The 23354-nt window shown below is 50.2% G+C and overlaps 1 protein-coding gene across 4 annotated transcripts in view; it reads left to right on the top strand.

The window, feature by feature from the left end:
* Positions 1-23354, top strand: part of ARHGEF9 (Cdc42 guanine nucleotide exchange factor 9) — a 204119-nt gene that overhangs the window by 164792 nt on the left and 15973 nt on the right. For all 4 annotated transcript variants that reach the window (XM_059483115.1, XM_059483114.1, XM_059483116.1 and 1 more), the window contains 2 exons: positions 566-695; positions 8864-8995. In XM_059483115.1, coding sequence (XP_059339098.1) covers positions 566-695; positions 8864-8995 — 262 coding nt within the window. The remainder of the gene's footprint in view (positions 1-565; positions 696-8863; positions 8996-23354) is intronic.

Genomic DNA, 23354 nt, shown 5'->3' with positions numbered 1-23354 from the left:
GAATCAATGGCATTGATTTCAGCATCACTTTTTGAAAAGACTGATCATCATCCTCAGTGGCCCTGGCAGGAGCCTGTTTTCACTCTGTGTTACTGCACTCACAGGGCTGTGCAGGCTAAAGAAAAAAGAGTTGCTTGAGTTGCTCACCTGAAATCTGCAGTGAGACTGAATTCCATGGGGTGACTTCTCTGGGAGTGGCTTGGAAGGTGCTCTGGCCTTTGCCTAAATGAACCCTTCACTAAATGTTCATTTTAAACCAGAAAAATCCAGGCCCAGAGACAGAGGCTGTAAAAGAGCTCAGCCTGTCTTTAGAATGTTCTTCACTGGGCTCCATGAGGCTGCAGAGGGCTCACCCAAAGGGCTGGGTTGGTAGAGGCCAGACTGGGCTCCCAGCTCCACTTTCCATTGAGCTGCTCTATCGTGACAATCCTGTTGGAAAAATCCCATTGTAGCAGTGAGGGGTCACCCCTGCCCGTGTCCCTGTGGGCTGTGAGGTTGTGGCAGATGTGACAGACTGCTGGGCATGTCCTGCTGTGCCTTTGATGGCCTTTCCCTGTGTGTGCAGTGACTACAGGTACGTGGCCGCTGCCCTCGCCGTCATGAGGAACGTCACCCTGCAGATCAACGAGCGCAAGCGGAGGCTGGAGAACATCGACAAGATTGCTCAGTGGCAGGCCTCTGTCCTGGACTGGGAGGTACAGTAACCCTGCCCTGCCAGCCTGGCAACCTCCAGGCTGTTCTTGGGTTATCTAAAACCCTAAAGTTCATTTCCCATGGGTTGGGATGAAGCCTGGCGTGGAGAAGGCGCAGTCGTGACTTCGGGGTGGTGCTTAAACATTAACAGTGCCCTAAAGAAAATCCTGCTCCAATTTCATCTCTAGCAACCTGGAGTGACTTTTGTGGTTGCAGTGCTGGTAGTAGGTGAGACTTGGAGCAAACCAACCCCCTGTGCATTCTGCCTCTGTGCTGTGTCACTGGGGAGGAGGGAGGGAAAGATGTAGCAAAAAGCTCTGGAAATTGCAAGAGGTTAAGAAAATGAAGAAAATCCTTCTGGTGGTTGCTTTATGACTGGAAGCCAAACTGTTAAACTGCAGTTAGAGATGTTATTTGCATTTTATAAATGACATCCCACTTAAAGATATTTCTGAAGCAGCCCTGTGTCTAGTGATGGTGTAATTAAGGAGCTGAGAGGCACAGGGAAGGCAGAGTCAGCAGAAGGATTCCTCACCAGCAGGCCTTCAGTCTCTACATTTGTGCCATGTGTTTGGAAGAAAAGCCATACTAAAATTATGTTCTCCCTTTCTTTTCGTCCCTGATTTTTAAAAATCATTGTATGGAAGTAATCCATAAATAGGGTTTTGCAGCAGATTGAGGACAAACGTTTTTGTAAATCCTCTCGCTGTTGTCATCAGCCCATGTGTTCAGCAAGGAGATAATCAGAGTGATGGAGCAGCCTTTCTGCTTCCTCACTTGTGAAGTCTGAAATAACTCCACATTCCAGTCATGGGGATCATACTGTGGAAATGAGTGTGTGGGAAAGAGGCATTCATCATTTAATTAATTTATTTCTGGCAAAGATCTGTGAAGGCTGGGAGGAGAGGGAGAGAAATACAGGTGCATCACCTGTGTCCTCCTTGGCTGAGCTAGTTTCATTGCTGTGATGGAGGATGGAGGTTTATCACCCTGGATCTGGTGATAAAACACACAATAAAACACATAAATGCAGCAATCAGAGCTGGGATTGTGGCTGGCTGGGAGAGCAGAGAGCACAGACAATGTGTCTGATTGTTTTACTGCTCAGGAACATCTCTCACTGCCAGGCAGACTCATTTCCAGAATGAGGAAAGTGCTCTGCAGGAGGCACAGCACCATCAGCTCCGTGCTCAGCCCTGGAGTGTGCCATGGGATGAGCTAATGGGGGTCATTTGTGAGGAGCTCCCAGCCCCTCACTGTAAATAAATCTCCATTAAGGACAGATCCATTCCAAGCCAGTGAATATTCATGTGTGAGAGGGAAGCCAAGGTGACCTCCACACAGGATCTGTGGAATAGCAGTTGCTTTTTCTCTTCCATTAGCTCAGTTGATAATTCATTTTTATTTAGCCCTGTCCTTGATAATTCATTCCTGCTTAGCAGTACCCATTCTTTATCTCCATCCCATCCTCAGGCACTTGCCAAATTATTCTTCCAGGCTTTTTTCAGCTATTCCAGATTTTGAGCACATTATTGCAGCAGCATCCTTCAGCTTCTCATAACATAGCACAGCCTGCTGCTGCTCTGCTCAGAAATCCCAAGGGAACACAGCCAAAATCCAGAATAAAAAGGGCAAGGAAGGTGTCAAAGAAAAACACCTTCCTTGCCCTTTTTATTCCGGATTTTGGATCAAGAAGAGTCACAGAGTTTTGATGAGAAAGTACAGGATGAGGGTTGGACCCAGCAGAGGATTTTACTGCTTGATTCTATCCTCTAAAGCAGCTCTGAATCACCAGATCCAGCCCCCACTGCACAGCTGTCCATGGAACAGGCAGAAGGATGCACAGAAACCCAAAATACCCAGGAGTGAGCCACAGTGTAATGCAGGAAGAGAGTGGGAGAAATTAAAGGATTGGATCTTTGGGAAGTGCTTGGATGTGCTGAGATGTGTGCAGGTGTTCCTGTGGCACTGCAGACCCCAAACCCCACTTGGAGGCTGCAGGGATGTAATTGGGATTGCTCCCAGGGATGCTCCCAGGACATGGAGCAGTGGGGTTGGCTCCTCACCCAGCCCTGCAGGCTCAGAGCTTTGTCTCCTGTGCAGTTCTGGGTACAGCAGGGACCTCCTGGTGTGTGTCCCCAGCCTCTCCCGCCTCTGGGGAAGGGACAGGTCTGCTTTGAGGAGGAGATCAGCTCCCACTTGGTGTTTGCAGAGATAGGATCCCCAGCTGTAATTCCCAGCTTTCCTGGCCCTGCTCCTGCTCTAATCTGACCTTTCTGTACTTGTTCTGTCCATCCCAGTGGCTCCAGAGCACAGGCACAGCCCAGCCTTCCTGAGACCCCCTGGAAACAGCATTGACCCCAAGAAAAGAGGAACCAGCCATAAAAAATTACCAGTTCAGACTTTTTCCACCCAGAATGCAGGCAGGGCACAAGATAGAGCTAATCCCAAATTCCCACCACGTTGGCACTTCACAACTGATTTCAGTGGCTGAATGTTGCAGCATGTGGAGATATTTCATTTGGAGGAATGTCTGTTTTTCCTCAGCATCTTGAGACTGATGATGCTGATTCTCTGCTCTGAAGTTTTCATTTCTAAATTTACCCATGTTTTGTCAGGAGATGGTGGAAAAAGATTCTTTAAAGAAGAAGGAAAAATTCCCAACCAAACAAAAAATACTTAGTGAGGGAATATTTGAAATGTTGTGGTATATAAAATGTGTGCACAGTTTCTTGCAAAGAGAGGTGGTGTTGGGAATGCTGATCCTAAAACAAATAGGAGAAGTAAGGGTGTGTTCAAGCTGCTTTAAACAGAGGGGTTTACTAAATCCCATTTTTTAGGAATCCTTTTTATCCCTCCATGGGATAAAAATTTCTCACATGTGTGGCCCCATGGTGGTGAATTTCAGGGTGAGTATTTGAAAATTACAAATATCCTTGAGTTAAGCAAAGCCAGAGGTTCTCCCCAAGAAATCCTGCAAGCAGGATCTGATTGTTTAAATTTCCAGTGGAACCAGGAAAGGGTGACCTGGCACAGGGGACAGCCAGGCCTGAAATCTTAAGGAATTATTGGCAGCTTTGGCATCTTTGGACAAGAAATGACTGAGCAGAATTGTAAGGGAAGATTCTGATCTCCCTGGCTGCTGTAAGTCAGCAATAATCCCACTCTGAGATGAGTTCCTGTGTAATTTGTGGCAATGTGGGCTTGCCTGAGAAGCCTGCCTTGGTCTGCTGCCACGTGTGACTCATTTATTTTGTAACCTGAATTCCCAGCATACAAACAGACCCGGAGAGGTGCTGCCCACACCAGTCCTGCGGTGCTTTGAGCTGGTAATGGCTCAGAATTTGGGGCTTCCACCACCTCCCACCGAGCCCTTTCAGTGCCTTTCAGGTCTGAAAGTGTTCCCTGATGTTCCAGCTCCATTTCCCCGCTCAGCATTGTCCCCCTGCTCAGGGTGACACACCCTCAGATCAGAGCGGTGACATTTAAATCTCCACACAGAGCTGCCTTCAAAGGGGGCAGCCAGAGCATCCTGGGCAGCCTTTGCTGCTCTCTCCCTTCCCTGTCCCTGCCCTCTGAGGGAGCTCCAGCCCTCAGAGCTTGGTGGGAATAGCTCCACGTGTCACTGTCATGTTTTCTGAAAAATCCCTTCGCCAGAATTTTCTCCTGGGAAGCTGAGAAGCCTCAGAGAAGAAAAACACCAAATTCTTATGTCATTGGCTTCTCCTTGTTTTGCTCACATGTGGAATGTGTTTGGAGATTGTTTATCCGACTAGTAATTGTTTCATTAATTTCATGTAAATTGTTTTAACTTAATGACCAATTACAGTCAAACTGTGTCAGGACTCTGGAAGAGTCACAAGTTTTCATTCTTATCTTTCTAACCTTCTATAATTATCCTTTCTCTATTCTTTAGTATAGTTTAGTATAATATTCTTTAATATAACATAGTATCATAAAATAATAAATTAACCTTCAAAACCATAAAATCAAATACATCATTCCTTCCTTTGTCTGAAAACCCCACAAATACAAGACCAGACACACACGGAGCAGGATTAAAAGAGATTTCTACAAAGCCAGGACTGTATTTACACCTCTCAGAGATACATCCCTGCCTTTCCCTCTGCTCCTGGTCCCTCTCTCCTGCTCCCCTGTGAGTCTGAGGAGCTCTGTGCCACCTGTGCCACTGCTCCTGGGCAGATCTGGGCTCTGTTCCCATGGGCAGGGCCCAGCACAGCCTCCCTGAGTGCCCTGTATGGATGGTGTGGGGATGGAAAACAGGTCTGTGCCTCAGCACACCTGGAATTGCTCAATTTTATGCCTTTTCACACAGCTCTTGAACTGCATCAAAACAAAATGAAGCAGCAATCACTGCAGCAGTTCAGGCTCCATCTCCAGATCTCCAGCAGCATTTTCCTCCCTTTCAGCCCAGTTTTTTTCTCACAGGAGGGAGGAAAATTGGCTCCCATTCCCTGGGAGGAGATCTGTGGAAGTCCCTGATCCAACAGGGGACAGTTAACCAGGTTTGGCAGAGGACAAAGCCTTGCTCATCAGCCTGGTTTGAACTTGCTATTTAAACAGATCACTTTGGTTTGTGTAGATATTTATATGCTTCTACCAGAGATTCTCGTGGTTTGCCAATAGGGCAGAGTATATACCAAGAGTATTACATTTCCATGAAGGGAGAAATATATATATTTGAGAAATTTAATGAGCATTGTCCTTTTAAATTTCTTCCCATTCCTGTTATTTACGGGTCCTTTAAATCAAGATTTGCTGCCCTTAATTATGTAATCTATAATCACTGGCCTGAGCCTGCTACTGCATCAGTGGATCCAAGAGTGCCACGAAGAGAAGCTGCCTGGAACACCAAAGTGAGGGCAGCCTGATGAGAAATCCTCCTGGGAAAAAAGCACCATGGCAGGGACTGAAATGGAGCCTTCTTTTTTCTCCTTCTTTTATTTCGTTCCCCCCAGCAACAGAAGGTATCAGAACTGAGCTTGTTGAAAAGGACAACATTTCACTGCCGTTCCTTTGTGTGATCTCAGTGCAGCCCCGGGTGCTAATCAGCCTGTCAGTCTCTAATTGCAGAACAGCAGTGTCAGGCACGAGAGAGCCCTGCTGGCTCCCTGGGAGCTGGAGAGGGCACAGATCCCTCCTGGTGCCCAGCAGGGCAGGGCTGGGGTGGGCAGGGGGCAGCTTGGGGGGCTCTGGGCATTCCTGAGCCCAAGGAGGTGTCTGGGAAGGGGGACAGCTCTCAGAGCCAGCCCTGCCTTGCTGCCCTGCTGCTCCCATTTATTTCATGGCACTCTCCAAGCTCTGTGTTCCTGCCAGCTGCCCATCACAGGGCATGGCCAGGGCAGCAGCACTGGGGAGCATCCACATCTTTCCAGGCAGCAGCAGCAGCAGAGCTGACCCTGAGCTGTCACAGCCAGGAGTGGCCTGGGGACTCAGTGTGTCACTGCGGGCTCCAGGGGGCTCACAGCCCGCCCAGAGCTGGGGCCTTGTGCTCCCAGTGCTGCACACAGGGGCTCTGCCTGGCTCTGGGAGTCAGCTTTCTTTGGCTGCCCTCTGGGTGCTGCAGGATGTGCTCTGAAAACCCTGCATGTGTCTGGGGAGGGCTGAGGGGGTTTTTGGAGGCTTATGGGACAAAAGTCAGGTTGGAAAAGGTGTCGGGAGTCAGGGCTTCTCTTTGCCACTCTGCTGCTGTGCTCTGCTGAATGTATGCCAGTTCAGAGCAACTCAAAGTTCAGCCTCTTCCTTTTTCAGCAGGTTTGTCTTAACTTGCAGAAGGATGATCCAGCCTCTGTAGGAGTTGGAAAAAAATGGAGAAGAAAAAGGAAATTTTTTCCTGGTTCTGTAGAGATTTGGAGGCGTGGGACTGGGACAGACGTTTGGGGACGTCTGTCTGGAGCAGGGATCGAGGCGTGCTGGGGCAGCCAGTGTCCCTCTTTGTCCCCACCCTGCAACTGCCCCCTGAGCCCTCAGTGGGGACCAGGAGGAGACAATTTGTGCTCTTCAGAGAGCTACAACTGTGTCAGGACAAGAAAAGCCTGTGGAGGCTCAGAGGACGTGCCCTGAAGCTCCTCTGTGGGAATTGGCACAGCAGCCCAGGCTGGAGGAGCAGGGCAGGACCTTGGACACGCTGCTCCTGACAGCCACGTGCCAGTCCCAAACTCTGTGCAATCTGTATTTCCCAGTTTGCTCACCCCAAGTGGGAAATCAGCTATTTCTGGCCTAGAGACTGGGTATAGAAATTGTTTTCCCCACATAAGAAATGCAATACAAATCCCATCATTTTGGATCTGGATGTTTTTGGGTTATGTTGCTTGCAGGGACTACACAGTTTGGATTCAGCTAATCAAGTAGAAGTGTTTACAGAGCCCTCTGTGTGTCCTCAGGCTTCAGATGCTACCACAGGAGTAAAAGACAAAGCTGACTTTCTATTTTTAGCAGCCAGCCTCTCCTAAGCTCACCCCCTCTCCTAAAGCTCCCATCCATAGGCTTGTGGGAATCTTCTTCATGTAAGCTCATGTGTAGCCAGGAAATCTCACAGTTTCTGGGGCTGGTGTGTTTCCTGCAGAGGTTTCTGGAGTTCTAGGGATCGTGTCCCCCTGAGCTGTGGCAGCAGCACTCGGTGCCCAGGCTGTGACCAGGCTGAAGTGTGACCCTGCTGAGGCTCTGGGTGGTCACAGCCCATCCCTGGGGGCATTGACCCTCTGTGTCCATCCCTCCTTAGCCCCTGGGGCAGCACAGGCACAGGAGGGAGGCAGGGAGGTGCATAAAGCCCTGGCTAAGGCCATTTGGAGTCTGTGCTGCAGCTTGGTGATGCAGTGACTTAATGAAGCTGCTGCTGTCACAGGGCCCGGGGACACAGGCGGTCGCTCCCAATCAATGCTGAGAGGTTAATTACACATTTACCTGAGCAGCAGTTTGAAATCCTCACCACGGAACCAGGAAGGGGGGGCACTCCTGGCTGCCTTGGCACCTGCAAGTGAGAGCAGCACCACAAGTGTGTGTCTAGCTAGGTGCCCCCCATAGCTGGCTGAGCCTCCACAAGCTGTTTGCTGGGATTTTTGGGATGCTCTCGACCCAGAAATCGGTTCCAGCTTGGCATCAAAGCCAGAACTGCAGTAGTTTGCAGCCAAAAAGAAAAAAAAAAAGAGTTCTTCTCAGTCTTGCTCCTGAGTGCTGCTGCTGAGTGCTGCTCCTGAGTGCTGCCTCACCTTTCAGCTGGAGCCGTCCCACCTCCTTCCACAGTGCTCTGCTGAGATGCCCACAGGGCAGGTGGTGGTGAATTCACCCATTTTTAATAAATAGATTTTAATTAACTTTTTAAAAAGTCCAGCTCATTCCAATTAGTGGAGGGTGACTGCATTTGTTCTCTCAGAGAGTGGGAGAGAGAGCACTGTGTTTTCAAGACCATCTGCTCATGAATCCTTAAAAAAAACTCGGGAGAGGAAAACAAGCATTAGCCGGAGGCAGGGAAGGGTGAGGGCACTCTGGCAGCCAGCAGGGAGGCCTGGCCAGCCAGGGGGCTGGGGCTGCCACAGGAACCAGGGTGGTCCTGACAGGATTTTGGAGGTGGGGAGCTCTAATGAGCTGTGGGAGAAGGGACTGGCAGTGCCTGCATGAGTGAGAAGAGAGGCAGCAATCCAGAGGGCTGAGTTCTGGCAGCTTCAGAGGTGGGGAACTGCTGCCCCAGTGTGTCCCAGGCTTTTGTAGCTGGCTGGAGATTTCAGGAGGGGAAGTGCTTTGGGATGCTCTTCTAAAGGAGGGCGTGCAGGGAATTTGGTGTCCTGAATTCAAAGTGTTTCTGGGGTGGGCTTTGAGGAGGAAAGGGTTTTGTTTTCCTGATGCCACCAGCACCTGCAGCAAGATCCAAGGTCTGGGGGGACCTGGAGAGGGGAGTGGGGGCAGTGTCTGGGGCAGCTCTTTCCCCATTGCAGTGGGAGCTGTAGTGACCCCGTTTCAAGCATCCACACCTCCTTCATTTATTCCCCTTCCTTCAGAATTATCCCCAATCCCAGTTTCTGGTCTGAAATCAGATGGGGTGCCTTTGAGAGCTGCAGAAGGGCCAAAATCTTACAAAATTGCTGCTTCTGCCCATTGTACAAAGCCAGACTTGTCAGTGCAGTTACTCAGGCTGGTTCCCTGTGCCCTCCAGGGGGACGATATCTTGGACCGCAGCTCGGAGCTGATCTACACGGGAGAGATGTCCTGGATTTACCAGCCTTATGGACGGAACCAGCAGCGAGTTTTCTTTCTCTTTGATCACCAGATGGTTCTCTGCAAGAAGGTAAGGACACAGCTAAGGGCATGCTGTGGGCAGGCTTGCCAGTGCAGAGTGGCTGTTGGCTGCACGTGCAGAGGAGGATGTGGAGAGCCCTGAGGAAGGACAATCTGCATGCTCAGGGTGGGGAGCACTCTGTGATAGAGGGATTTTTGTGCTCATAGCAAATCCAGCCTCCACTTGCTCTTTTCATGCCTTTATCTCATGTGCCCCTGGTTTGGCTCGCTGCCTCCCTTCTCGTTTTAGGTTTTGGCTGCAGTGTATGATCTGGGATTAGATAGCCCTGCAATTCCTGTATGAACTACAAAACCTGGCACTGGGGCTGACAGCCCAATTGCTGCATTGAGATGGTAATGAGCAGCAGCCAGGCTGTGCTGGGTGTCTGTGCTGGTGCTTGGGGAGAGGCTTTTCAAGCCTTATCCTCCTGTCTGTGCTGTGCTGGGATTTTACAGGAGCCCATGGGGGAGGAGGGAGGGCAATGCAGGATGCTGTGCTGTGGTGTTTGTAGCAGCAGGTGAGCTGTGATCCACAGAAACTGTCCAACAGCAGCTCTGGTGTCCCACTGAGGTGACCCCAGCTCACTGCCACCACCCCTGTGTGACAGGAAGGGACAGAGCTCCTCAGGGCTGGCTGTGACAGGTCAGGGTGTGCTGTCACTCCTGCAGCCACACAAAGCTGTGCAGGGGGTGTCCCTGGGGCAGCACAGGGCTGTGTTCCTGTCCCAGCCCCTGGGCTCAGGGCAGGCTGAGCCTGGCACCCCCCAGGAGGCCCTGGCACCGTGGGTGGGCACATGGGTGGCTCCTGACTCAGCACAGCATCGCTGCCCCTCCACAGCCCGGGCACTGCAGTGGGTGGCACTGGCTTCTCCTGAGTCATGGCTGACTGAAGTTCTGCCTTCTGGAATGCCTGCTTGTTTCCCCCCTCATTGCTGTCCCTTTCCCTCCTGGCCCAGCCCTGTGCAGGAACAGGCACAGAGCAGCAGGGAGAGCTGCAGTGAGCCTGGGGGCACAGCTGCTTCCCTTCCTAGTGCTGCCCTCCTGCTCTTTGCCTGGGACCCTGAATTCCCATTCAGATGGCAGCATCCGCTCTGCCTTGCACTGGGTCTGTTGCAGAGAAGTATTGAGCATTCCCTTAACTCTGGGAAAATCAGGCTGGGATTCCCGTGGTCATCAGCAGGAGTGGAGAGTGGTCAGCAGTTCACAGCAGGCTGCTGGGGGCCTGGGGGGTTCATCAGAGTCCAGCCAGTGCCAGTGGTTCGCTGTCCTCCTCCCTTCTGCATGGCAAAGGCATTTTGGGAGTGTGGAGGTGCTGCCTGGAACCCCTGTGGGTTGTGCGGGGCTCTGGCCCTTCCTGACACCACTGGCTCCATGTGCCAGGGCCTTGTGCTGTGTGTGCCCAGCTCTGGGGTGCCAGGGCACAGGGCAGCTCCTCTGGTGACCCCTGGGCACAGGCTCAGACCCCACTGCAGTTCTCACTCTGTGTCTGTGCCCAGCATCAAACTGCAGCTGCTGCTTTCCAGCCTTGGGCTGGGAGGGGAGATGAGGCTCCAGCTGGGCTCTTCCATCCTGATCACGCTTCCCTTTATCCTGAATGAGTGTCCAAATCTGGAGTTAAGAGGAGTTTTAGCTCCATTTTGGGACCACACATCCCATGTATAAAGTAAATGTGAGTGGTGTATAGTCTGTGCTGTCTTGACCCCCTGACAGATCCCCTGACAGAGTAAGGATCAGCTCTGCTTCAGGGCTGGGCCCCTCAGGGAGGCACCATTTACCTCGAGGTTTGGCAACCTGGGGCCAGCCTTCCTTATCCTCTGCTCTAAAACTGAGGGGTGGAATATGATCCACACACCCCTGAGAGCAGCTTTGGAACCATTTAGGATGGCACATTTCAGTGAATCTTCTGAAAATCTCCATTTGTGGGTTTTCTTCAGGTGAAGGAGATTATTAATAGGTGTGATATATCCCTCATCATGACACAGTCTATATAAAAAATACTTTTAAAAAAATTATTATGGTGATTTTTATCTCTTTGTTGGCCCAAAGAGATTTTTAATAGAAATAAGGATCTGATTCTTTATTTAAATATGCCACAGACTTCAGTTTGATGAAGGCATGGGAGATATCCTGAGTGGCTTTAGGAGGCAAACACAGATTTCAGACAGGATCCCTCTCTCCTCCAGATCTCCATTGCAGTTACCTGCACATCCTCATCTCCTTCCTCACCTGTTTGCATCCCCTGGTGATTCAGATGGATCCTGTGGGTGGGGAGGTGATACAGGAGTTCTGCTGGGACAGAGTTTATATCAAACTGTGACAATTGATATCAATCTGTGACAATTCTGCTGCTGGCACTCCCTGTGAGCTCCATTGTCCCCAGACCTTTTCCCCCTGGGCTCACCCTGCAGGTTCCTGCTCACAGTTCCTGCAGGGTGGGATGAGGGGTCTCCCTGCTGGCCCATCCATGTTCCCTGGCTGAGGAAGGGACACTGCTGGTGCAGTGTTCCCAGTGTCCAGCTGCAGGTAACACATGTTCAACAAATCCCATCTGTTCTGCTCGGGCCTTGCTCTCCAGAGGCTTTGCCACTCCTTTCTCTTGGTGTCTGGAAATATTTCAAGGTTTCAGGGCTTTTTTTTTGCTGGACGCCTGGCCAGGGCATTTCTGTGAGGGGGAATAACTCTCAGGGTGATCATTCCTGACATTATCACCTGGTTGTTGCCTGCTTTTGCCACCTGCTGCAAGAGTGGGAATTCCTGGATGCATTTCCATGACCAGCACACCTTCAGACAGAGACCTGGCTTGGGAAATGAGAATTACCCAGGGCTGGACTCAGATGTGCTTGGCAGATGTTATTTCCACCACTGTGGGTGTACTGAAGTCTTTGTTCCAAGCAGGAAAGCTGCACTGAGGTTTCCAGGGAGAAGCTGACAGTGTGGCAGGCACCTTTCCCTGCTGGCAAACACCTTGCAGAGCAACTTGTGTGGGATCATTTTCACAAAAAAATAGTTTCCAAGCTTTACAGATAAGTCTCTTTGGCTTAGATTTTGCCACTGGTCACTTCCTAACATCACCACTGAATGCTGTCCTGGTGCCAGGCTGTGAGGAGATTGATCAGGTGAAATGGCCTTGTCAGCTGTTCCAGGGTTCCACAAACTGAGTGCTGAAACACCAGTCCTGATCCACAGGCACTGGGAAAGCTCAGGATCCAGGTTTTCCTTGCAAAGCCAGGTAACTTTTAGCTGTTGGACCAATGTGGAACTCTCCCATGGATGTTTCCTGAGGCTGGGACACTGCTGTGGGCATGAGGACAAGGTGGTGCCTTTCTCTGGTTGGAGACCCTAATTCAGAGCTGCCTCTTGGGAAGGCAGAAGGGAATAGGCTGGGCAGGAACAAGCAGTGCCTCAGTGTGCCTTGCCATATGTGCATAATCAGGACAAAAATGCCTATTCTGGGATGCTGGCCGCAGTTACCAAGAAATGAAGGCAATCCTGGATGATGGTAACACTAAAAGATGTTGCCTTAAAGGCACAGGGTCCACTTTCCTTATCACCCTGAAGTTGAGAGAGTTTGACATGGAGATGCTTTAGATTTGCAAATCATGCTACTTAACATCCAGGCCTGTGCCACACAGCATTAATTATGATCACTTGGGGATGCTTGAGGTTCTTAGCAGATGAGGATCTTCTTTTTTCTGTTCTGGGTAATAATTTGAATTCCCCCAATGGGCTCCAGGGCACCGTGGCATGAGGCTGGGAATTGCAGTTTGAAGTAGGAAGGGTTAACAGAGTTACTGCTCTAAATTCCACTTTTCTTTCACCAATAGCTGAGCAGTCCTCGATGGGGCCCCTTTAGTGTTTTCTGACAGTGCAGAAAGATCAGTGACTGCATGAAACACATTTAGTTTTCATTTGTGCTTTTTATGTGTCTCTTGTAATCAGGAGGCAATGCAAGCTCCAGCTTGTGGTTTATTGCTGTTGCTGTCTTCCCTTGAGCTGCCTGAGCAGAGCAGGTTGGATGGAAGCAAAATGAGACCAGTGTAATAGCAGCAGCCAGACAGGCAGCCAGAAATAGCGGTGCTACAGGAGATGGAGTAAATAAAATAATCCTGTCAGGCTCCATTGCAGTCCAGGTTTCCAAATGGGAAGATAAAAGAGACATTTCTGAGTGCTTTCAGTGGAAGAGGGTTTAGCTCCCATGTAGCTGCTGCTGGAAACTCTGAGGTGAATTTTGCACCACAACAACGGCCCTGCTTTTATTACAGGCTAAAGAGGGCCTGTGGGAGCAGCCAAAAACCTTGTTTGCAAACACACAGCAGCCCTGGGACAGCTCTTATTACTTTAAGTGGGTTTTTGACTTCATCAGCACCTCCCAGCTCTTCTCTTTTTCTCCCAGTAACACAGATCTCCACAAAATGCAGGTTTTGGGGCAGGCCTGGGTCCAGCCTGCAGCAGTGGGGAAATGGGCCAGGGTGGGTTGCAGCAGCTCAGGAGAGACTCAGTGCTGACCTGACAGGCAGAGCCTGCTGCTGGAGCTGGGGGAATTCCTGGGTGTCCTGTGCAAGGCCAGGAGCTGGGCTCTGAGGATCCTTGGGGGTCCCTTCCAGCCCAGGACATTCCATGATTCCATAGGGTGGGTATTACCGCGACCTGTGTGGGTCGCAGTTGGTGAGAGAGAGACGGTGAATCTTGTATCTTGATCAGAAGGCTGAATTTATTAATATATGATATAATACATTATAATTATACTAAAAAGAATATAGAGAGAGGTTTGCAGAGCAGCTAGCTAAGCTGAGAAGAGATAGAAAAGAACCCACAACAAAGTTGTGGCCAAGGACTCAGTCCCCTGGCTTGAACTGGTGATTGGCTCTTAATTATAAACATAGAAAATGAGCCAATCAAGGTGAATCCTATTGCATTCCACAGCAGCTGATAATAATTGTTTACCTTCTCTTCGGGGGCCTCTGGCTCCCGAAGACACAGAAATATGAAAGGAAGGATTTCTGTGGAGAAATGTGTGCGACAGGTGGGCATGGAGACAACCAAAGAGAACCGCACAGTGGCTTGGTCACAAAGTGTGAAATGAAGTTTTCAGAGAGCAGGGCTGCCCCAGCCCTGCTGACAGACCCCTGTGCTCTTGTCCATCTGGGGCTGTCTGCAGGCAGGAGGTTTCTGTGGGACCACAGGCCATGGAAGGGACTTTGGGTGCTTCACCAGTCCCTTGGCCAGCAGACAGCCAAGGAAGGCAAGTCCAGCATTTAAAACCAAATATGAAACAGCACTGCAGCTTTCAGGCAGGGATACTGAGGGAAGAAAACATTGCTGTGAATGGTCCCACAGCCTGGAATTGTTGGGTGAGCCCTTGCAGGGCTGTGCAGGTGACATGGCCTGAGCAGTGCCACAGGGGCCCATGACAATGTCCCATGGCCTTGGGTCACAGTGCCACAGGGGCCCATGACACAATGTCCCACAGTGTCACAGGGAGCTCAGTGCTGACCTGGAACCTGCTGCCCTTCCACTGCCTAGGGGAGCAGAGGGGGAAGAGCAGGATCCAAAGGGACTGGAGGAGCCAGCAGGAGGGGTCCTAAAATCCAGAAAGGGCTGAATTTGGAGTTCTCCACCTCTCTGTGGTTGTCTGGGCAGGGATCAGGTTCACAGAATTCACAGAATTCAAAGAATTCTCAGAATGACTGCATTGGAAGAGACCTTAAAGATCATCTAGTCCAACTCATGCCCTAACACCTCCACTAATCCATGGCACTGAGTGCCAGATCCAGTCTTTGTTTTAGCCCCCTGTGACCATACAGACTGGCAGGATGTTCTGCAAAACGCTCTGTGCTTCATTTTCCCCTCCTGGAATGGCAGTGGGTGTAAATTTGGCCCGCAGGCCAACCTGCAGATCTGAAAACCCCTGCTGCTGCTGTGGCCTTTCATCAGCCCCATGTGAAGCCCCTGGGAGCAGCAGAGTAGTGACCTGGCTGCACAAGGGTTTCCCAGCTCTGATATATGGTCTCCTCCAGCCAGGTCTCATAAGCTCCTGGAGATCTGTATCACACCTGAGATAGCTCAGATGGCATAAAATCAGCAGGATGGCTTCTGTAGTACTGTTGGAAACAGAAAAGTTTTAATAAAAGGCAAAATAACAAAGCTCTTTACAGAGAAAAACTGAGCCAGGCTCAAGAGGTTCTTGCTCCTGGTAAAACACCTCACAAAAGCCATTAGTTCCTTTGTTCTCTTCTTTTTCTAGAAAATTAACCAGGCAGGGCTTTTTGGCTTTTGTCCAATTGGCTCTCCTCAAGTTTGAGGTGAAGTTCCCCAGGTCCTATGAGGTGTCTTTTTACCCAATTGAGGAGAGAAACTTCTGGGCTTTTTTCCTTTTTAAGCAGACAAAGGATAATTTGGTCACTCCTTCAAGAGGGGGCACATCCCTCCACATCTCCTCCTGCCATCAGTCCTTTGGAAAGGCCCTCACTGGGCTGCTCTGCAGCCAGAGGGATTGAACAAGGGTGGAAGAAGGTACCAGAATGCCATTGCTGCTCCACTGAATCCATGGAGTGAGAACAGCATTGCCACAAACGCTGTGAGCCCCAGCCCTCCCCTCTGGTCTCGGCAGTTCTGCAGTTTATTGCAGCCCTGAGATACATGAACAGTCTCTGTTTTGTCCCACATGTTCGAAGAAGGAAGAAGGAGTCAGGGCTCTTCATTTCTCGCTCTCAAGGTTGTTTATTGTATCTCATCTATAAAAATTTTTCTCCTGTCCTGCCAAGGTCCATCCAGCAGGACAGTTCCAGGCACTCTGCCTGCCCCCAGGGCAGTGTTATGGCTTTATACTAAAAACTACGTGTACAATGTTTACAATTACTTTCCAATACCCATCACCTGTGTTAGACAGTGAGCTTCTGCTCTAAACCAATCTGTGAGTGCCACCATCACAGCAGAAGATGGAGGTAGAGAAGAAGGAGAAAGGCTGGACATGCCCAAGTCGCTCAATCTTGTCCCCAAAACCCCTATTGTAAAAACCCCAAAATCTACTTTTTCACCTAGTGATAATTTTATTATTACACTACTTAAACTTCTGTGGCTTTCAGGTCTTCATACAAAGCTGGCAATTTGCTCCACAGGTCATAATCAAACCCCCAAATGTTCTGGGCTGTGTGCCAGGGTCTCTGAGCCCCCTGGCAGGGGTCCTGGCCATCCTGGACACCCAGAGGGATGTCCTGAGTACTGACACTCTGGGATCCCACAGTGCAGCTCCACGGAGCTGCTGAGGATGAGTCCAACGTCTCCTTCCTGCTCAGGATCCAGACAGTGCTGAATAACTGGGCAGGGATGTGCTGAAGAGCTGGTCAGGGATGTGCCAACCTCCCTCCCCTGCCTTGTGCAGGACGAGTTACCAAGATCCAGCAGCTCAGCTCCCCAGGGACACTCCCAAACTCCCCAGGCAGGTTTGGGGTGGGAGGTGAGTGGCTGAGAGGGTTTTGGGGAGGTGGTGGTGGCATCCCCCTGTCCCCGATAGGATCCATCCTTTACCTCATTCCTGGCTGGGCTGAGCAGAACCCATTTCCCTCAGCCCAGCCCACAGGGCTTTGAGCTGTTAGAGATCCACCATCAGAGCCCTCATGAATGCTGCACCCATAGGATGGAGCTCTGGGACCAGGCCAGGTCCCCTCAGGAGCTCATTTCCTCCATGGGTGCCCTGTGCTGTTGAAACCCCTGATGGCTTTTGGTGATGCCATTAGATGCTGTGTCCAAGGGCTCAGAGCAAAGCTCTGGCATCCAGACTCTTAGCAGAGCTTGGATTTATTTCCTGATATCAAGAATATTTAGGGCAAAAAACACTCCAAAGGGTTCATTGAGCTTTAGGGTCTCATTTGGACTGAAGGCCCAATGTGGTGCACTGAGCTCCACCATGTGTCACTGTTACTGTCCCATCTGAGCACTCAGCCACTGTAGGGTTAAATTAAATGTACAAGTGCTACAGAAAATTATCCCCTTGGTGTTCATGGAGAGCAGGCTAGGCTGCTTTCGTCAAAGGCTCTCTGTAAGGTAACTTAGACTTTAAAAATGTAGGCTCAGAATCTTTTTTTTAAAAGTCAAAGAAGGTTGAAAGCCTTCATGACTAAAGCTACCCAGGACATGGCAGAGTGGCAGCATGCCATGCTCTCATTGCCCACGGCAGCCTGGGCACAGGGCAGAGACAGAGCAGGCCAGCAGGGAAATCAGGACAAATTGCAGGAGTACACTGGATAACTCTGCTCCTCTGCTCTGCAGAGCAGTGGGAAATCACAGAGAGGGGTCTAAGACCCACCCTGAACTCAGTGAAAAAGCAACTCATCCTCTTCCCAGCCTCTGCCTTTCCCAGAGCTTGAGCTGGCATTTGGGTGCAGGTGCTGGGAGCCCTGGCTTAGTCCTTGCCTAATTCCAGCCCCAACTGTTCACTGTCATCACCCATTCCATGGCAACTGCTCCCAGGGCAGGGCTGGCCAGGGTGGGGCTGTGCCAGCCTCATCCTTGGCTGGCTGTTGTCCCCTGGGCACAGGGGACACTCATCTCTGCTGAGGTGATCTGCAGGGGTTGCTGCTTTTCGTCCCTGCCCAGACCCCCAACAGCCCCACCCTGGGCATCCCTGGCAGTGCTGTCCAAACCCTCCTGTAGCTCTGGCAGCCTCAGGGCTGTGCCCATTCCCTGGGCAGTGCCAGCACCCTCTGGGGACAGAACCTTTCCTGACCTCCAGCCTAACCCTGCCCTGGCCCAGCTCTGGCCATGCCCTGGGTGCTGTCCCTGGTCACCAGTGAGGAGATCAGAGCTGTCCCTCTGCTGCCCCTTGGGAGGATGGCAGAGACATCACTGAGGTCTCCCCTCAGTCTCCTCCAGCTGAACAATCCAAGGGCCCTCAGCTGCTCCTCCAGGCCCCTCCAGAGCCTTTCCCATCCTCGTGGCCTCCTCTGGGTTCTCTCCAATGGCTAAATGTCTTTTTTATATTGTTGTGCCCAAAACTGCCCAAGCACTGGAGGTGAGGCCACCCCAGGCCAGGGCAGAGCAGGACAATGGCCCAGGACAGGGATGTCCCTCATGGCTCCAGTGCCCTCCCTGGGCCAGGACAGGGATGTCCCTCATGGCTCCAATGCCCCTCCTGGCCCAGGACAGGGATGTCCCTCATGGCTCCAGTGCCCTCCCTGGCCCAGGACAGGGATGTCCCTCATGGCTCCGGGGCACTGCTGATGTTGTGTAAAGCTGCTGAGGATGGAGGGATGATCCCTGTTGGAAGAGCCACCGTGCTGCCTGTTCCTCCTCCTCTCTGTGCCCCTCAGGCTGGAGGGGCTGTGCTGTGCTGCCCACAGGCCTCCCCTGCTTCCCTGGGCCCTGGCAGCTCTGATCCCAAGGCATGGGGAATGCTGAGCTGTTCCCACACAGCTCTGAGCTGTTAGAGATCCACCACCAGAGCCCTCCAGTGTGTCTCACTGGTTACTTAGAGCTCCCCATTGATCTGTACAATAAATAAACATCATTATCCCGTGGTAGAGATGGGGAAGGGCTGAGGGAGAAATGTCATTTCACCTAGAGCCCCAGGGGCTGCCCTCCCAGAGCCTGGCTGCATCCATGCCCTCAGAGCACATAATCCCTCCTCGAGTCATTGTGAGACTCCTTTGGCAGTGGAATATGCAGGGTTTGATAAACAGGAGCACCAATAACCCACATATGCAGTGAGGAGCTTGTAATGGATGATTCTGGGGCTGGCATCTCCTGTCCTGTCAGCTCCTAAGAGGGATCTGATGACTCAGGCTGGAAATGGCTCTTTCCCTATTTGTGCTTCACAGATGATTTGTTCTATGCATGAGAAGTGGAGTGTGACCCAGCACAGGGTAAACCACAGCTCCTGAGAAAAGACACCATCCTAAATCCAAACCCATGCCTGAGGCCTCCCCATGCACCCCTGTACACCCCACAGTCAGGAGGTAATGGGGGAATGTGGAACTCCTGGAATGCTGCACACATGGGATGGAGCTCTGGGACCAGGCCAGGTCCCCTCAGGAGCTCATTTCCCCCTTGGGTGCTCTGTGCTGCTGGAGGGATCATCCCTCCATCCCCAGCAGCTTTACACAACATCAGCAGTGCCCTGGAGCCATGAGGAACATCCCTGTCCTGGGCCAGGGAGGGCATTGGAGCCATGAGGGACATCCCTGTCCTGGGCCGTTGTCCTGCTCTGCCCTGGGCTGGGGGGGCCTCACCTCCAGTGGGAGCCCTTTCCAGTGTCCAGATTTTCCAATAAAGCTCAGCCTTGCTTTCCTCTTGATGGCCACAAAGATTTATTTCTTTCTAAGCACAGTTACATGAATTTACCTTCCCCCTTCCAGGAGGGGACAGTGGTGGGGTGGGGACAGAGGGGGTGGCCCAGGCAGGCCCCAAGGCAGGGCCAGCCCCAAGCATGGCCACAAAACCCAGCACCCGAGAGCAGAGCTGTGGGGGCTTATGTAACGTGTCAGAACTTTGCTTTGTGCTCCTGTCAAACCACTTTTTTTGGCTTCATCTTCTCCCTGTGAATCCTCAGTACAGATTACGTGAACAGACTGCAGAGCATTATTCAGAAGAGCTTAATTAACCTCAGCGAGGGGAAGAAAAGGAAATCGTAGAAGCTGTAGGGTAAAAAAAGATCATATTTAGACAAATAAGTGCAAATGACCCAGATGCATCAATTTCCTTCAGAGGCAGGCAGGCAGGCTGGGTGCTCTGCAGAGGCTGCAGGTCTGTGCCACTGCTGCTCTGCTGCTGGCCCCACTCTGCCCCAGGTCCTGCTCATCCCACTGCTCCCAGCCCTGCCCCATCTGGCAGCTCCTCTCACTCCATCCAGCTGCAGGAGCCCGGGAGAGCAGCTATTCCCTATTCCCTGTGCAGGATTAAGCACACTCAGATCATCTCTGATGGATGTTTGTCTAACCTTTTGAAAATCCCCCAGGAATGCCGTCCCAAGACTTCCCTGTTTTGTCTGTTCTAGGGTTTAACTACTCTTCTAGATAAAAAACTTTTTTTCCCCCAAGTTTCTCCCTTGTTCTCCCTGTTCTCCCTTGTGGTAAATTAAGCCAAGCCACAATCAAAATGGAGAATAACTGATCACCTGCCCCCTTAAAAGAGGAGCAGCTTTCACATACTGGAATACCAACAGCACATTCCTCTTTAGTTATGGCCTTTCTACATTAAACAGCTGCATTTCTTTGGCCTTTCCCCACTGATAAGGTTTTGAGAGGGTTTTGGGGGGGGTTCTATATTTTCTTGGTCTTGCCTGATTTAACTACAAGAAATAATCTTGTGTGACATTCAGAACTGGCCAGTGCAGAGCAGCCCATGGTCACCCTGGCTGAGCCATGGGCAGGATAATAAACAGGACCAAAGGAACAGAGCCAGCCTGTGAACAAAGCTATATCCTAGAGATTAATAATTTCTACATTTCTCACATTCTAATTCTCTCATTTATCCCTGGATAACTGTTCAAACCCTGGATGCTGAGAATTTCAAACTTTCTGGGCTGACAGGCACAGACCCCCAGGAGAACACTGCATTGACCTGAGGGTGTGCAGAAGCTTCCAAAATTGATTGATAGCACTGGGATTGTGGGTGTGGAGTTTGAATAGAAGCATGTAATGTCACAGGGTGGAAAACTTAGAGTTTAAGGGTTTAGAATATAGCAATATATATAAGGCAAGATGGTTGTTCTTCACCTTCTCCATGGGTTTGGGTGGTTTTGTGCAATTGAATCAAAAAGTCTGCACTGCAGGACGTGAGTGATTGGTTATTGGGTTAAAAGTGAAAATAATCTAGGTGTCATTTCTTAATTGGATAGTTTAGCCTTAACCAACCTTGTAGAGAAAGATAGTTAAGCATTTTGTAGCTTGTTAGTAGAATGGTTTGGGACTCATGAGTTGTAGGACTGTGATGCAGATAAATAATAAATATTTGAGTCTGAACACCAAATACCGACCTTGACAGAGGCAGAAAAGAAGTTAAGTAATCAACATTTGGTGGTGCCCTGTATGAAGATTGAAGTGAGGACCTTAAGAGATAACCAGGAGCAGGAGCAGCATTCCTTCTACAGCAGATAAATCTCCATTTTTGTGCATGGATCTGCTTTGTCCTCCTGCCATGCAGTACTTGCACCAGGCTGGTGGAACAATCCATTTCCCTCCTCAGCCTCACAGTGCTTTCCTGAATCTCATCTTTTCCTTGGCTCCACGGAGATGCTGGGAAAAGGACAGAACTATGCTGGACACAGTGGTGTGAGGAGCAGCAGGTTCCTGTCTGAGCATTGCTCCTGCCCCTAGCAGAGCACACAGCAACATCCCTTCATGGCCTCTGTGCTCTCTCCATTTCCTCTTGTCCATGTGCATTAAAAGCTCCTTAAAACAAGGGTTTGTCCTTGTTTGCTGTCTGCTGTTTGCCTGATGAGTACCTGCATTTTTTTCAGCTCAGTTACACTGCAAGGTGTTTGAAGAGGGCCATGCTTCACTAAGGAGCTGAGTAGTGTCTTTTATTGTTTAAAAGCTGTGATAAAATAGCCATGGATCAAATAATTATTGTGCTTCCCATATTATGGGTGTTAAAATTTAGTCAGTTGAGAAATAATATCCATTCACTGAATGTTGGCAGGAAGAAGGGAGAATGATAATAGGAAATGCTGAGCCCATTAAAAATGAAATTATCCAGTTACAGTTGTTGATCTGGGGACTGAACTTTTTGGAACCAGCTGTGGACAAAGTCCTCCATGTCCAGGCATGTGCTGCTCATGAGATGTTTGTGAGGGGAATAAAGTCTCTCATAAATTCAGAGTACCAGTGTGGAGTTCGTGGCCAACAAGTAAGGAATGGTCCTTCTTTTGAAGGAAAGCACTGGGAGAAAGATGATCCATTTCTTCTGGAGTCATTATTGAATTCCTTCTCCAGTGACAGTGGAAGTGGCAGACAGGAGCTTTGTGCTGTTGCCTTTCCCTTGCTCAGCTCAAGGCCAGACCATGGTGTTTCCTCCTGTGCTGCTGCTTCCCCCCTCCTGCATTTCCCCAGCAATAACCTCTGGGGCCATCTCATCTCCAGAGGCACTTGGAGGATTCCATTATCTCCTCACTGCTCCTTCAGGAGCTCCTGGGCAGCACCTTTATCTTCACATCCAGTGCTGAGCAGCTCAGGAGCCTCCCTGGAGACAGGGCAGCTCCTGCTGCATCCCAGGAGGAGAAATGGAGAAATGAATGGAGAATCACAGCTCAGTCAGAAATGTCCAAACCCATGGATTGTCCTCTGGAAGCACAAGGCTGGTAGAGCATTCCCTTGGCAGTAGCTGTTAAAAATAGCTCATAATGTTTTCTGAGTCAAAACTGGGGAGATAGGAGGGGGAAATTGTGTTTAGCGTGTGTAAGGAAAGAATGCACATTATTTATTTAATTATTTGTTTATTTATTTATTTATTATTTATATTCAAAAACTTTAAACTCCAAGTTTTCCACCCTGTGATATCACACATTTCTATTCAAACTCCACACCCACAATCCGAGTGCTATCATTCCATTTTGGAACCCTTCTCCTCATGTCAAATGTAGTATTCTCTTGGGGGTCTGTGCCTGTCAGCACAGAAAGTCTAAAATTCTCAGCATCCAGGGTTCCAACAGTTCCAATTTATCCAGGGATAAATGAGAGAATTAGAATGAGAGAAATGAAGAAATTATTAATCTCTAGGGTTAGAGATTTGATCACAGGTTTGTTCACAGGCTGGCTCTGTTCCTTTGGTCCTGTTTATTATCCTGCCCAAGCAGTGCACAGAGCCTGGGATTTTCAGAGCTTGTGATTGTTGATTCTTGAATACTTTATGAACAGATCTCTCCACAATCATGAAGATTGCCTGGAAAGGGGCACTGGATCCATCCTCACTGGAGTGTGGTCTGTTGGGGCTGGTTCTGGAGTTCTCAGCAGCAGTGGGAAGGGGAGCAGCTGCTGTGCAGCGATGGAAGGAGCTCATCCTTGCTGCTGAGAGCTTTGCCATCAGGTGTTTTTGAGGAGGTGCTGCAGATAAATGTTCTCTGTGAGAACAAGCACCAGCCTCCATTAGACACCGTGTGTGGCATTGACTGATTGATCAGCTCCGTGTGCCTCTTGCAGCCTTTCCACAGCACCGAGGGAAAGAAACAATTGCCTAAGTTAGGACAAGACTGAAATTGTTTTCTGTTGCCTATTCAGCCTGAAATACCTTTTTCTTATGTTTTGGACTATCACTATTTCAGGCTACACCAGAGGAAGGTTTCTGTACAAGATACTTGTTAATGGAATTCCTCCCCTGCTGCCCAGAGCATTCCAGAGGAAGGAGTCAGGATTTAAAGCCTGTGAGCTTCTGGCCAG

The sequence above is a fragment of the Ammospiza nelsoni genome, chromosome 15 (genome assembly GCF_027579445.1).
Source record: "Ammospiza nelsoni isolate bAmmNel1 chromosome 15, bAmmNel1.pri, whole genome shotgun sequence".
Classification (NCBI taxonomy): domain Eukaryota; kingdom Metazoa; phylum Chordata; class Aves; order Passeriformes; family Passerellidae; genus Ammospiza; species Ammospiza nelsoni.
Note: the sequence above shows the minus strand (reverse complement) of the source record. Positions and strands in the feature narration are given on the sequence as shown.